The following is a 13,763-nucleotide window of genomic DNA, read 5'->3' as shown; positions in this document are numbered from 1 at the left end:
TGTATCCTTCCTCATCCCCACCCTGAGTACCTTTATTGACTGAACATTTCAGCCTTATAGCATGTCAAAATGTGATATTTTAAGGACCATTTCTAAGATTTCCAAGCTCCCGATACGTGGATGGGGATGGGGAGAAAGGAGTTCACAAATGTCGCAGAGCGGCCATGCACAAGTGTTTCTAGGTGTATTTCTCTGCAGCCCCACATGCTACTCCTGCAGGTGCTGGACATCAACGTGCTGGTGTCTGACCCCCTCTTAGTTTTCTCAGAGCTGTCTTCACCTCCTTATTCCGCAGGGTGTAGATGAGCGGGTTCAGCATGGGTGTGACCACATTGCCGAAGATCTGCACAGGGGTCACCAGCACTTTGCTCAGCTGGGGCTGGGTGTAGATCAAAGCACAGGGCCCGAAGAAGAGCATCACCACCGCCAGATGGGAGGCGCAAGTGGAGGCCGCTTTGCGCCGCCCTTCACCCGAATTCATCTTCACAACGGTGTAGACAATGCGGACGTAGGACACGAGGATGAGAGTGAAGCAAGTCATGGGCACCATTCCAGTGTTGGTGAAGGTCACGGTCTCAATGATGTACGTGTCCCCACAGGCCAGCTTGGCCACAGGGAATATGTCACAGAAAAAATAGTCCACCACGTTGGACCTACAGTAGGGCAGCGTGAAGGTCAGGCTGGTGAGGATGGTGGCGTGGAAGGAGCTGGTGATCCAGGTGCCGGCAGCCAGGAGAGTGCACACCCGCCAGTTCATGATGACCAGGTAGCGCAGCGGGTAGCAAATGGCCACGTACCGGTCTAAGGCCATGACCGTGTAGAGCAGGCACTCGGTGCTGCCCAGGAAGTGATAGAAGAAGACCTGGGCCATGCACCCGCCCAGAGAGATGGTTCTACTGTTGGCCCAGAGGTTGGCCAGAAATTTAGGGGTACTGATGGAGGAAAAACCAATGTCAAGCACAGCGAGGTTGCCGAGGAAGAAGTACATGGGGGTGTGCAGGCTGGGGTCGGCGAGGACGGCTGAGAAGATGAGCAGGTTGCCCAGCAGGGTGCAGAGGTAGAAGGCTAAGAAGGTGAAGAAGAGGATGGTCTGGAGGCCATCGGTGTTGGGGATCCCCAGAAGGATGAAGTAATTCACCATACTGTGGTTGGCCGGCCCCACATGGGTCTCGGTCCTGAGGTAGAGGAGAAAAATAACACCAGTGGGTTCCTGAAAGGAAAATGCTCACTCCTCCTTCCTCTGCCTGCATTGCTGAGTTTGGCTGGTGGTGTAGGTGGTTCTTACACGGTAATGCCTCTTAGGTCAGGGCCTCCCACGCCTGGTACTGCACTGACTGGCAGTGAGCACAGAAAGACAAAGCATCTGCCTTGAAAATGGTACAGTCCAAAGAGGAAGAGAGAAAAGTGAGTATGGTCAGACCACAGTTCTATCTGGCCAGTACCCTGTCCTTTGACAATGGCCAATAGCTAGTGGGAATGAAAAGAGCAGGTAATTATCAAGTGATCCTTTCTCCTTCGCCCATTCCCTGCTCTTCCAGAGGTTAGGGACACTTGCCCTGCCCATCCTGGCTAATAGCCATTGATGAACCTAACCTCCGTGAATTTATCGAGCTCTTTCTGGAACCCTGTCACAGCCTTCCCCTTCACAGCATCCTTTTCCAAGGAGTTCCACAGGTTTACTATGCATTCTGTGAAGAACTACTGCCTTTGGATTGTTTAAAACCTGCTTCCTATTCATTTCATTTGGCAACCCCTAGTTCTTGCACAATGAGGCATACGTGACACTTCCTTATTTACTTTCTCCTCGTCAGTCATGATTTTATAAACTTCTATCACATCTCCCCTTAGTTGTCTCTATTCCAAGCTGAAAAGTAACAGTCTTTTCTCTTCAGATGGAAGTCATTTCTTACCCCAGTCATGTTTGTTGCCCTGTTTGGAAACTGTCACAAACTGAATACATCTTTTTGAAATGAGACAACCACATCTGCACCCAGAATTCGTGATGTGAGGGTACCATGGATTTACATAGAGACACCGTCAGGTTTTCTTTCTGATTATCTAGCCCTTTCTTAACGATTCCCAACATTCTGTTTGCTTTTTTGACTGCCGCTGAATCCTCAATGGCTCCAGTTTCTCTTTCTTGAGGGGTAACAGCTAGTTTTGATCCCTGCCTTTTACAGGCCCAGTTGGGATTCTGTTTTCCAATGTGAATGATTCTGCATTTATCAACATAGAATTTCATCGGCTCTTTTGTGGTCCCTGTTTGCAATATGCCCTGTTAGCCCTTCACAGTCTGCTTCAGATTGAACTCTCTGGAGTAGTTTTGTACCAGCTGCAAATGTTTCCACTTCATTGTTTAACCCTTTTCCCAGATCATGTATGAATATGTTGGAAAGGCCTGGTCCCAGGACAGACCTCTTAGATACAGGACTAGTTACCTCTCTCCGTTCTGAGAACGGGCCATTTATTCCTACCCTTTGTTTCCTGTCTTCTAACCATTTCCTGGTCCATGAGAGGACCCTCCCTCTTGTCCCAGGACAGTTCACTTTGCTTAAGAGCCTTTGTTGAGGGACTTTTTCAAAGACTTTCTGGACATCCGAGTACACTATATCCACCGGATCCCCCTGGTCCACAAGCTTGTTGTCAGCCATGGAGACTGATGCAAAGGATTTATTTAGTTTCTCCATGATGGCATTACCACCCTGGAGGGCTCCTTTGCCCTGGTGGGCAAATACCGGCCTGTGGGCTGGATCCAGTCTGCCAAGGGTTGACAGGCCCCACCCCACCATATTTACCTGTGCCTCTGCAGGCAGGGGGATCACGGCTCCCATTGGCCACGGATTGCCGTTCCTGGCCAATGGGAGCTGCGAGTGCCTGTACCTGGGAGGTGCAGGTAAATAGCATGATGTGGAGAACCCTGGTGAACCGCTGCCACTTTATTTCCCACCTTGTCCTTAAGTCTGTGAATTACTCCCAGGGTCTTTGGCCAGGTCCTAATCAAACGCTGTTTCGTCTTCTGAAGCCCGTCTTTTACGCTTCACGGGCCAGAGTTTAGGCTCCTTTCTACTTGCCTCACTAGGATCTCCCTGCTGCTTTTCAAAGGATGCCTTTTTGCCTCTCACTGCTTCTTTCACTTTGTTGTGCAGCCGCAGAGGCACTCACTGGTCTTCTTCCTACATACTGTTTAAATCTGGGGGAGAACATTTACATTTAGCCTTTCTTATGGTCTTTCAGAAGTTTCCACATAGTTTCTAATCTCTTCTCTTGTGTCCGATCCCCATTTCCTAAATTTCTCTCTCTCTTTCCCACCCTTCTCCCCGCAGTACCTTAGAGCCTTTCATTGCTGGCTAATATTCCCGTTGTTTTGTCTTGTCCACTCTCTCGCTCCCGCTTGCCTCAAACGGAGGGCTGTGAGCGCAGGGCAACACATGGGTCTGGTAGGCATTTGTTGTTATTAATGCACAACCTGCCACATGGCTGTGTTAAGTAAGAGGAGGCGGGTGGAATACACACATTGAGGAATGCAGTGAAGAATTGCCCCAGTGTGGTTACTGATCCGAGCCATCAGGAGTTGGGGGGAGCATTAGAAGAAAATGATAGAGACCAAGGGGAATGGTTACCAATGGGAGTGCCGGAGCTCAGAGTTCAGGGCGGTGGCTGCAGCGCCTGGCTTGATATGGTTCCACCAAACCCCGGGTCCACAGGTTCAGTCAGTGTCTTTCAGTGCCCCCAATACACAGAGTTCTTGCCCCCCGCATGCCACAGCTCGTCACAGCATCGTCTGTGACTGTACATGACTTGCCACAGGGGCCTTGTAGGGACATTTGAAGGACAAAAGCAAAGTCTCTCTGCATTTTGCCAAGGAGGTGGGAAGTGGAGGGATGGTGGGTGGGGAGGGGCAGGGTGTCAGGGGAGAGGCTGGAGGGGGGTTATGGCAGATGGGGAGGGGCAGGGCTGCAGGGCAGATGCTGGCAGGAGGGATATGGCAGATGGGGAGAGACAGATCAATGATACAGACACAGCCCAGAGGCAGGCGCTGCACAGACGCGGTCAGGGGCTGGGTGGATAGTTCTCTACAGAACACCCCTGGCTGACAGGCCCTGGGGGCGGGGCAGGAGCCAGGCCAGAGACAGACAGAGACCGAGGGGCAGTGAGAGAAGGTCAGTACCAAAGCAGGCGCCTTACACTGGCTGCATGGGCAGAGGCGGCTCCAGCTGACTGGGATTCTTCCCTTCTGCCCCGGCCGGGACTCCTGTGGCCCCATCCAGCGTCTTCCCCGGCCCGGCCCAGACCAGCGCCCGGGAGAGGGGCCCAGCCTGGAGCCCTAATGCACTGGCAAGCTGGCCGGGGCTGCCCCTGTATCTCGCCTAGCGCTGCTGCCGAGCCCGCAGCTTCCCACCACTTCCTGCAGCCTCCTGGCTCCGCCTGGGCCTTAAATCCCCTCCGGGGCCCCTCAGGACCAGCCCTGAATCCCCACCAGGTTTGGGAGAGTTGCCAATTACCAGAGATTTTTCTTCATTTCAGAGAACGCTCATAGACTCCACTGGATCCCTGGGGGCTCTTTCCCCTCAGCCACCTGGGCCCGGAGAAGCCAGGACTGTGTTGACTGGTATCTAAGGAGCTGGGAGTATTTCCACCTGCGGAGAATCTAAGCCAGGTGTTTTAATGGGAGATGGGACATTCATACTCTTCTGTGCCTGCAACATGGCAGCGATTCTGAGGAGAACTGAGAGAGTCAAATCAGCGTGAGCGTCTTGGAACCAGGCCACTTACAGCCCAAGCCTGGGGGTCCTCCCTCATAGGGCACCAAGCCAGTCACTCCTGTTTGTCACTGGCCAGCAAGTAGTCACACAAACAACCCCCTTAGACGCTCCAGCTTTTCCAGAGCCATAGTCAGTACCAGTCCTTAGACATCCCACCAAATCCAAACAGGTTCTTCCAATGCAGCCACAGTCCCAGGTCAATTTATACCTCAGATCCTGCCCTAAAGAGCTCGCTGGGCCAGTCCTCAAGAATCCAACAGCTGAAGGTTTGGTAATACAAAGAACAACAAGAAAAGGTCCAGAGTGACTGCGTTATAGGACTCGAATTACACCCCATTTGCAAAGCTCTTGGCAAAGGCTCGTAGCAGAGAGGGAACAATCTGCTGGTTTACAAGTCTGAGGAACACGCCCTTTGTTAGGGGGGTCGTGGGTTCTCTGGGGCCCAGTTCATAGCACAGGCGCTTCAGCAATGAGGAGCTAGAACGAGTGTGGAAATGAAGAGCAAGGTGGGAAAACCCGCAGAGCCCACGTGTTCCCCGTGCCAAAGTGAGCCCCAAATGGAGTCTGTCCCATGATCAGTCACTCGTCCAGGCAGGACTCCATAGCAGCCATTGCCAGCTTGCTGGCCTGAAAGTCCACAGCCAAGTTCCTCAGATGTGGATTGGCCCCACTTGAGCTCCATTGTCCATTGCGAGTCACTTGACTCGCTGCCCTATCCCAATAGCTAGACCAAGCCTGTCTCCCAGGAGCAAACCTCTGAAATGAAGCACAGAGCTAGTACTGCTAACTCCAAACGCAAACACGGCCCATGCGTGTGAGTAGCGTAAACATCCCCAGCACCTCCTCAGCTTGCCCCAGACACCGAACTGGGTCACTTGGCTCAAGATCTGGTTGAAACACGTCACAGTGGTTGTGACAATGTTCATCTCAGAAGCCAACGATGCCACAAAGTTCTGCTGCTGTGTGACAAAACACCAGCGGTGGCAAGAGCTGGAAACTGGGCCAGAGGTTCAGCTCGAGGCCTCTGGGTCCAAGAGCACCTTGTATGTCCCACTGTTGCCCTGCCCCCTTCTGTCTCAGCGATGTGCTCATGCATTGGCTGAGGGACACCAAGGGGAACAGAGAGGGGACATGAGGGGCCATTCCATTTATCAGTAACATTTTGGCTCGGTCGCCAGGAGCGTGAGTCACCTGTGCCTATCTGTGAGGCTGGGCAGAAATAGGATGAAGTTGAATAATGACAAATGCAAAGTGCTCCACTGAGGAAGGAACAATCTGTCTCACACTCACAGAATGGGAGGTGACTGTCTAGGAAGGAGTCCTGCAGAAAGGGATCTAGGGGTCAGAGTGGACCACAAGCTAAATATGAGTCAACAGAGTGACACTGCTGAAAAAAAGCCAACATGATTCTTGGCGGCATGAACAGGAGTGTTGTGAGCAAGACACGAGAAGTCATTCTTCCGCTCTGCTCTGCGCTGATTAAGCCTCAGTTGGACTATTGTGTCCAGTTCTGGGCATCACATTTCAAAAAAGATGTGCAGAGATTAGAGAAAGTCCAGAGAAGAGCAACAAAAATAAATAAAAAGGGCTAGAAAACATGGCCTAGGAGGAAGGAATTGGGCTTGTTTAGTTTGGAAAGAAGACGACTGAGAGGGGACATGAGAGCAGTTTTCAAGTATCTAAAAGGGTGTCACAAGGAGAAGGGAGAAAAATTGTTCTCCTTGGCCTGTGAGGATAGGACAAGAAGCAATGGGCTGAAACTGCAGCAAGGGAGGTTTAGGTTGGACATTAGGAAAAACGTCCTGCCTGTCAGGGGGTTAAACACTGGAATAAATTGCTTAGGGAGGTTGTGAAATCTCCATCACTGGAGATATTTAAGAAGAGGTTGGACAGACACCTGTTGGGGATGACTTAGATGGCATTGGGTCCTGCCGTGAGGGCAGGGGCCTGGACTTGATGCCCTTTCACGGTCCCTTCCAGTTCCGGTGTTTTACAATTCGATGATTCATCCAATTCCTCTCCCATGGGTTTTGCCCATGAAAGCTCAGGATTCTCTGGATTTTGGGTAGACTCTTATTTAGCTACCGCCTGCTAGTGGAGGAGCAGCTTTGGTTAAGTTAATTCAGCTGTGAAGCTCTAAAGACTTTCCCTCCTGAACCCTAATTGCACAGAGGGAGTGGGAGGAGAACCAGCCCAGGGCCCAGGAGGAGGCAGTGACCCTCAGGCCAGAGGAGAGGTGGGATGGATAACACTTCCCTGGGCTGGGATAGACAGACAGCAAACTGCGACAGGCCGAGTCTGTCTCACTGCATCTGAGTGGCCTGTAGAATAAGGGTGTCACGATCTCAAGGCTACTAATGCAGATCATGTCACTTTTCTCCACCAGCTGGGAAAGTGGCACTGGACATGGTCCGACACCCCTGCTGCGTATCACACTACAGGGCTGGCAGTTCGCTGTGTCTGTCTACACAGCCACAGACACCACACAGAGGGGGAGGGGAGGGGAGGGACAGGGCTAGTTTAAGGGGGCTTCCAATGGTGATCTCCTCCCACCATTCGCTGCTGTCCCACCACCGCCGTTCTAAGGCCCCTTGGGATTCCTCTAATTGCTATTCATTCCTGCTCCTCTTTCTTATGTGGGAGCCGGGGTGCCGGGGCAGGCGGCAGATGTGATAATTAATCTCTGTAGACGTGATATGCCCAACCAAGCCAGCATCCCATGGTGTGCAGGAGCCATTGGATTTAATTAAAATGTCGGCAGTGCTAACGAGTCCCCAGGCTAGGCCGTCCCACTGCGCTGGGTCGCAGGCCCAGGAGCGACTCTTGGTTTGCATCAGCTGAGATCTGTGTATCGTTGCTACGGATACCAGAGCTGGAAGCTGCACCTGACTGTTTTACTTAGGAGTAGCACTATCTTTATCATGGGTGTTATGATGGGGCCTAGCGTACGGACCTGAGACGTGGGTGCCTTTGTGCAACACTTAGCAGAGATACATGGAGACACAGTGTATGTGACACCTTTAACAGCTGTGCATGACAAGGAATTTCTCCATTCTCCATTCCTCCAAGGGATTTGTCCTGTTATTCATATTTAACAGATGGGGAAACTGAGTCACAAAGTGATTTTTTTTTTTTAGTGAATTACTTAAGCAAATAAGGAGGCTTGTCGAGATCCTGGTCTCTAGCCCAGTCATCTGCATCCCAAGCCTTTGTCTTGACCACAAGGTAATAGTTTGCTAGTCACTCCCATGAGCTTTTTTTATGTAGATGTGTGGAGTTGACACAGTTCTCTGTTACCACATACGACAGCCCCCAACTCCCCTTGTGTCTCCATCTACGGCGCCCAGCGCCCATGGCCGGGAGGTCAGGGGAGGTTTCCCATTGTCCAGCAGAAGCCACCTCAGTTTTGCAATCCATGTGCAGTGTGTGCACCGGCCTTCCATTCCCAGTTTGCTTTGCCCAGGCACCAGAGTCTGGGGTCATGGCTCTTTGGAAACTGGTTCCCTGGACCAATTGAAAGAAACCACAGAAAAAATTGGTAGGCGTCTCCCAGTGCTGCTGTGGAGGGAGTAGAGCAGGCAGTCCAGCAGGAGGCGCTGCAGCACAGGAAGTGGGGCAGGCAGCCCAGCAGGGGGTGCTGCAGTGCAAGGAGTGGGGCAGGCAGCCCAGTAGGTTCTAGTAATGAGGTTCTGAGATTTCATGCCTTGTTCTGCCGGGGCCAGGAATGGAGGCCGGGATTATAGAACTGGGGACTCTGAAAAATGTGTGAGCTCCCAGTGTGCGCCTCTGACCCGACCGGCTCATGAAACCCTGGGGTGCTGAAGGGAGGAATCCCGTGTTGGGGCAGAGAGGGGATGCCACCTCACTGTGTGGCACCGGTACCACCACGGTTGGAGGCCGGCGTCGGCTCCGGGGTGCACCCACCCCCGGGTGCTGATGAACTGCCCAGGAGTCAGCGAAGAGGATGGATTCCCAAAGTTTGAGCTCTGTGCCTCTCTGTAATAGGGCTCAGATTGTCCAAGTCCTCTGCCAGGCTTGTGTCTCCAATTCCTATTAATTCTCGCGCCAACTGAGTGAGCCCGTCCTCTGCAGCTTTAAAAAATGCCCATCTTACAACAAGTCAAAGCCAGCTAGAGCTCCACAGAGGTGGATGGGGCTGCGTGTGGAGAGAGGAGAGCGTGGGGGGTTCATGAAAGCCACTAAGCACCCATGCAGACGTGGGGCTCCTCCTGCAGCTGCCACACATCGGGGTGCTGTCACCTGACCCCTCTCAGTTTTCTCAGCGCCGCCTTCACCTCCTTGTTGCGCAGCGTGTAGATGGCCGGGTTCAGCATCGGTGCCACTACGTTGCCAAAGATCTGCACAGGGGTCACCAGCACATTGTTTATCTGGGGCTGGGTGTAGACCAGGGCGCACGGCCCGAAGAACAGCGTCACCACTGTGAGATGGGAGGTGCAAGTGGAGGCCGCTTTGCGCCGCCCTTCGGCCGAGTTCATCTTCACAACCGAGTAGAAGATGCGGACGTAGGACGCGAGGATGAGGAGGAAGCAGCTCAAGGGCACTGCACTCGTGTTGATGAAGGTCACAGTCTCGATGACGTACGTGTCCGCACAGGCCAGCTTGGCCACGGGGAAGATGTCACAGAAGAAATAGTCCACCACATTGGACCCGCAGTAGGGCAGCATGAAGGTCAGGGTGGCAAGGATGGCAGCGTTGAAAAAACTGGCGATCCAGCTGCCGGCAGCCAGGAGGGTGCACACCCTGCGATCCATAATGAGCAGGTAGCGCAGCGGGTGGCAGATGGCCACGTACCGGTCGTAGGCCATGACGGTGTAGAGCAGGCACTCGGTGCTAGCCAGGAAGTGCCAGAAGAAGACCTGAGACATGCACCCACCCAGCGAGATGGTTCTACTGTTGGCCCAGAGGATGGCCAACAATTTTGGGTTGTTGACAGAAGAGAACCCAAGGTCCACGATGGCGAGGTTGCCGAGGAAGAAGTACATGGGGGTGTGCAGGCGGGGGTCAACGAGGATGGCTGATAGGATGAGCAGGTTGCCCAGCAGGGTGCAGAGGTAGAAGGCTAAGAAGGTGAAGAAGAGGATGGTCTGGAGGCCATCGGTGTTGGGGATACCGAGGAGGATGAAATGAGTCACCTCGGTGTGGTTCACCAGCCCCATTTAGGTCTCTTTCCTGGGACAGGGGAGAGAAATAAAACCAGTGAGTTACTGAAATACAATTGAAGACAGTATTAGGAATCTGGTGGGCTGAGGAGGTATCTGGGCCATTCGCTATCATATCTGAAACATTGTGGAATGGGGGTAAGCTTCCAGCACACTGGAAAAGGTCAAATGTCGTGCCCCTCTATAAAAAGGAAAATCAGGAGAACTCAGGACACTTCAGACCATGCAGTTTAAATTCTATGCCAGGAACAAAAATGAAGCAAATAATTAACAAATCCATCTGCAAAACTTTGGAAGGTGATAAGTTACAGTCAGCCTGGATTTGCAAAGAACAAATCATGTCAAAAACACCTGATAGCTTTGTTTAATAAATAGCCTTGTGGATAAAGGGGACGTGGTAGATATGAAAAACCTAGTTTTCAATAAAGAATTTGACACGATCTTGCATGACCTTATCAATAAACTAGGGAAATACAATGTAGATGGGGCTACTCTAAGGGTATGTCTAGACTACAGGCTTACGTCGACATAAGTTTTGTCGACAGAATCTGTTGACAAAACTTATGTCGACATAGAGCGTCTAGACTACATGCAGGTCTGTCGACAAAGCAAGCCGCTTTCTCGACATAACAATGTGGACACAAAGGACAGTGTAGATGCAATAATGCCTTCTATTGACAGAACTCTGTCGATAAAAGGCATTATTCCTCGTAGAATGAGGTTTACATATGTTGACAAAACTGCTGAGTTTTGTCGACGTTATGTCGACATAACTCAAAGGCAGTGTGGATGCAAGTATAGTTTTGTCGACAAAAGTCCACTTTTGTCGACAAAACCCTGTAGTCTAGACACACCCTAAGGTGGGGGATAACTGGCTGGATAACCATTCTCAGAGAGTACATCTACATTTTGTACCATAGTCTACGGGACAAACTCTCAAATTAAGAAATGCAACTTCAGCTACAGTAGTTGCATTGCTGAAGTTGAAATAGCTTCACTTGGCTTCAGGCGCTGTGAACAAGGCAGAAGCCGAAGGAAGAACACTCCCTCATGAAAGCAGGCAGGGTTCCTGGCACTGACCGAAGTCCTGCTCTCACTCCAAATTAGCTTTCTTCAATCTTCCTCTGTAGTGTAGACATATGCAGGGAGTAGTTATTAATGGCTCACAGTCATGCTGGAAGGACATCAGAAATGGGGTTCTGCAGGCGTCTGTTTTGGGGCTGGTTCTGTTCAATATCTTCATCAATGATTTAGATATTGGCATAGAGAGGACACTTATTGGCTACGTCTACACTGGCATGATTTTCCAGAAATGCTTTTTACGGAAAAGTTTTCTGTTAAAAGCATTTTCGGAAAAGCGCGTCTAGCTTGGCAGGATGCTTTTCCGCAAAAGCACTTTTTGTGGAAAAGCGTCCGTGGCCAATTTAGACGCGCTTTTCCACAAAAAAGCCCCGATCGCCATTTTCGCGGAAAACAAATCTCTGCTGTCTACACTGGCCCTTTTGCGCAAAAGTTTTTCGGAAAAAGACTTTTGCCCAAACGGGAGCAGCATAGTATTTCTGCAAAAGCGCTGACAATCTTACATGAGATCGTCAGTGCTTTTGCAGAAATTCAAGTGGCCAGTGTAGACAGCTGGCAAGTTTTTCCTCCAAAGCAGATGATTTTGCGGAAAAACTTGCTAGTCTAGACACAGCCATTAAGTTTGCAGATGATGCTAAGGTGGAAGGGTTTGCAACTGCTTTGGGGGATAGGGTCATAATTCAAAATGATCTGTACAAACTGCAGAGATGAGCTGAGGTCAATAGGATGAAGTTCAATAAGGACAAATGCAAAGTGCTCCACTGGGGAAAGAACAATTAGTCTCTCACACACAGAATGGGAGGTGACTGTCTAGGAAGGAGTTCTGCAGAAAGGGACCTAGGGGTCAGAGTGGACCACGAGCTAAATATGAGTCAGCAGAGTGACACTGCTAAACAAAAAACCCCATGATTCTGGGCTGCATGAACAGGAGTGTTGTGAGCAAGACACGAGAAGTCATTCTTCTGCTCTGCTGGGGCTGATTAAGCCTCTGTTGGAGTCTTGTGTCCAGCTCTGGGCACCACGTTTCAAGGAAGATGTGGAGAAATTGGAGAAGGTCCAGAGAAGAGCAACAAAAATGATGAAAGGGCCAGAAAACATGAGCTTTGAGGGAAGACTGAAAGAATTGGGCTCGTTTAGTTTGGAAAGGAGAAGACTGGGAGGAGACAGGATAGCAGCTTTCACGTACCTAAAAGAGTGTTACAAGGGGGATGGATAAAAACTATTTTCCTTCACCTCTGAGGACAGGACAAGCAGCAATGGTCTTAAATTGCAGCAAGGGAGGGTTAGGTTGGACATTAGGAAAAACTTCCTCTCAGGGTGGTGAAACACTGGCATATATTGCCTATGGGGGATGTGGACGCTCCATCACTGGAGACATAGGCGTGTGCACGGAGTGAGCCGGGTGCTCCCAGGCACACCCTAATGTCTCGGTCCCGCTAGCTGCTGCTGGAGGAGAAGGGGGATTTGAGACAGGGAGCCGCAGCCCCTCACTTTCCCTGCAGCCATCTACGGGGCACATTGGGGTAGAGAGAGCGCGTGTGCAACCGAAGCAGCTGTGGCCCAACCACTGACACCGGCCCGAGCCATTTTTGGGCCCTTTCTGCACCTGGGGGTACCACCACCCATCCCAGCAGCACCTCACGGTGCCCCTTCTGTGCCTGGGGCTCCGGTCCCGTCCTCGGCCCTGGCCCTGCAGCACCACACAGCACCCCTTCTGTGCCCGGGGCTCCGGTCCCGTCCTCGGCCCTGTCCCTGCAGCACCGCACAGCACCCCTTCTGTGCCCGGGGCTCCGGTCCCGTCCTCGGCCCTGTCCCTGCAGCACCACACAGCACCCCTTCTGTGCCCGGGGCTCTGGTCCCGTCCTCGGCCCTGGCCCTGGCCCTGCAGCACCCCTTCGGTGCCCGGGGCTCCGGTCCCGTCCTCGGCCCTGTCCCTGCAGCACCACACAGCACCCCTTCGGTGCCCGGGGCTCCGGTCCCGTCCTCGGCCCTGTCCCTGAAGCACCACACAGCACCCCTTCTGTGCCCGGGGCTCCGGTCCCGTCCTCGGCCCTGTCCCTGCAGCACCACACAGCACCCCTTCGGTGCCCGGGGCTCCGGTCCCGTCCTCGGCCCTGTCCCTGAAGCACCGCACAGCACCCCTTCTGTGCCCGGGGCTCCGGTCCCGTCCTCGGCCCTGTCCCGGCAGCACCACACAGCACCCCTTCTGTGCCCGGGGCTCCGGTCCCGTCCTCGGCCCTGTCCCGGCAGCACCACACAGCACCCCTTCTGTGCCCAGGGCTCCGGTCCCGTCCTCGGCCCTGTCCCTGCAGCACCACACAGCACCCCTTCTGTGCCTAGGGCTCCGGTCCCGTCCTCGGCCCTGTCCCTGCAGAACCGCACAGCACCCCTTCTGTGCCCAGGGCTCCGGTCCCGTCCTCGGCCCTGTCCCGGCAGCACCGCACAGCACCCCTTCTGTGCCCGGGGCTCCGGTCCCGTCCTCGGCCCTGGCCCTGCAGCACCGCACAGCACCCCTTCGGTGCCCGGGGCTCCGGTCCCGTCCTCGGCCCTGTCCCGGCAGCACCACACAGCACCCCTTCTGTGCCCAGGGCTCCGGTCCCGTCCTCGGCCCTGTCCCTGCAGCACCACACAGCACCCCTTCTGTGCCTAGGGCTCCGGTCCCGTCCTCGGCCCTGTCCCTGCAGAACCGCACAGCACCCCTTCTGTGCCCAGGGCTCCGGTCCCGTCCTCGGCCCTGTCC

General features: G+C 53.0%; 2 protein-coding genes across 2 annotated transcripts; both read right to left on the bottom strand.

The window, feature by feature from the left end:
• Positions 1–229: 229 nt before the first annotated feature.
• Positions 230–2,687, bottom strand: LOC102460541 (putative olfactory receptor 10D4). Its single transcript, XM_025177896.2, has 2 exons — positions 2,605–2,687; positions 230–1,175 (listed from the first exon to the last, which is right to left on the bottom strand). Exons 1-2 carry the CDS (start codon positions 2,685–2,687, stop codon positions 230–232), a joined length of 1,029 nt encoding a protein of 342 aa, XP_025033681.1.
• Positions 2,688–9,019: 6,332 nt separating this feature from the next.
• LOC106731250 (putative olfactory receptor 10D4) lies at positions 9,020–9,949 on the bottom strand. The gene has a single exon (XM_075912106.1). The coding sequence runs from the start codon at positions 9,938–9,940 to the stop codon at positions 9,020–9,022; it is 921 nt and encodes a 306-aa protein (XP_075768221.1). The 5' UTR covers positions 9,941–9,949.
• Positions 9,950–13,763: the final 3,814 nt, after the last annotated feature.

The sequence above is a fragment of the Pelodiscus sinensis genome, chromosome 30, assembly GCF_049634645.1.
Source record: "Pelodiscus sinensis isolate JC-2024 chromosome 30, ASM4963464v1, whole genome shotgun sequence".
NCBI classification, from domain to species: domain Eukaryota; kingdom Metazoa; phylum Chordata; order Testudines; family Trionychidae; genus Pelodiscus; species Pelodiscus sinensis.
This window is presented reverse-complemented; position numbering and strand designations above follow the sequence as displayed.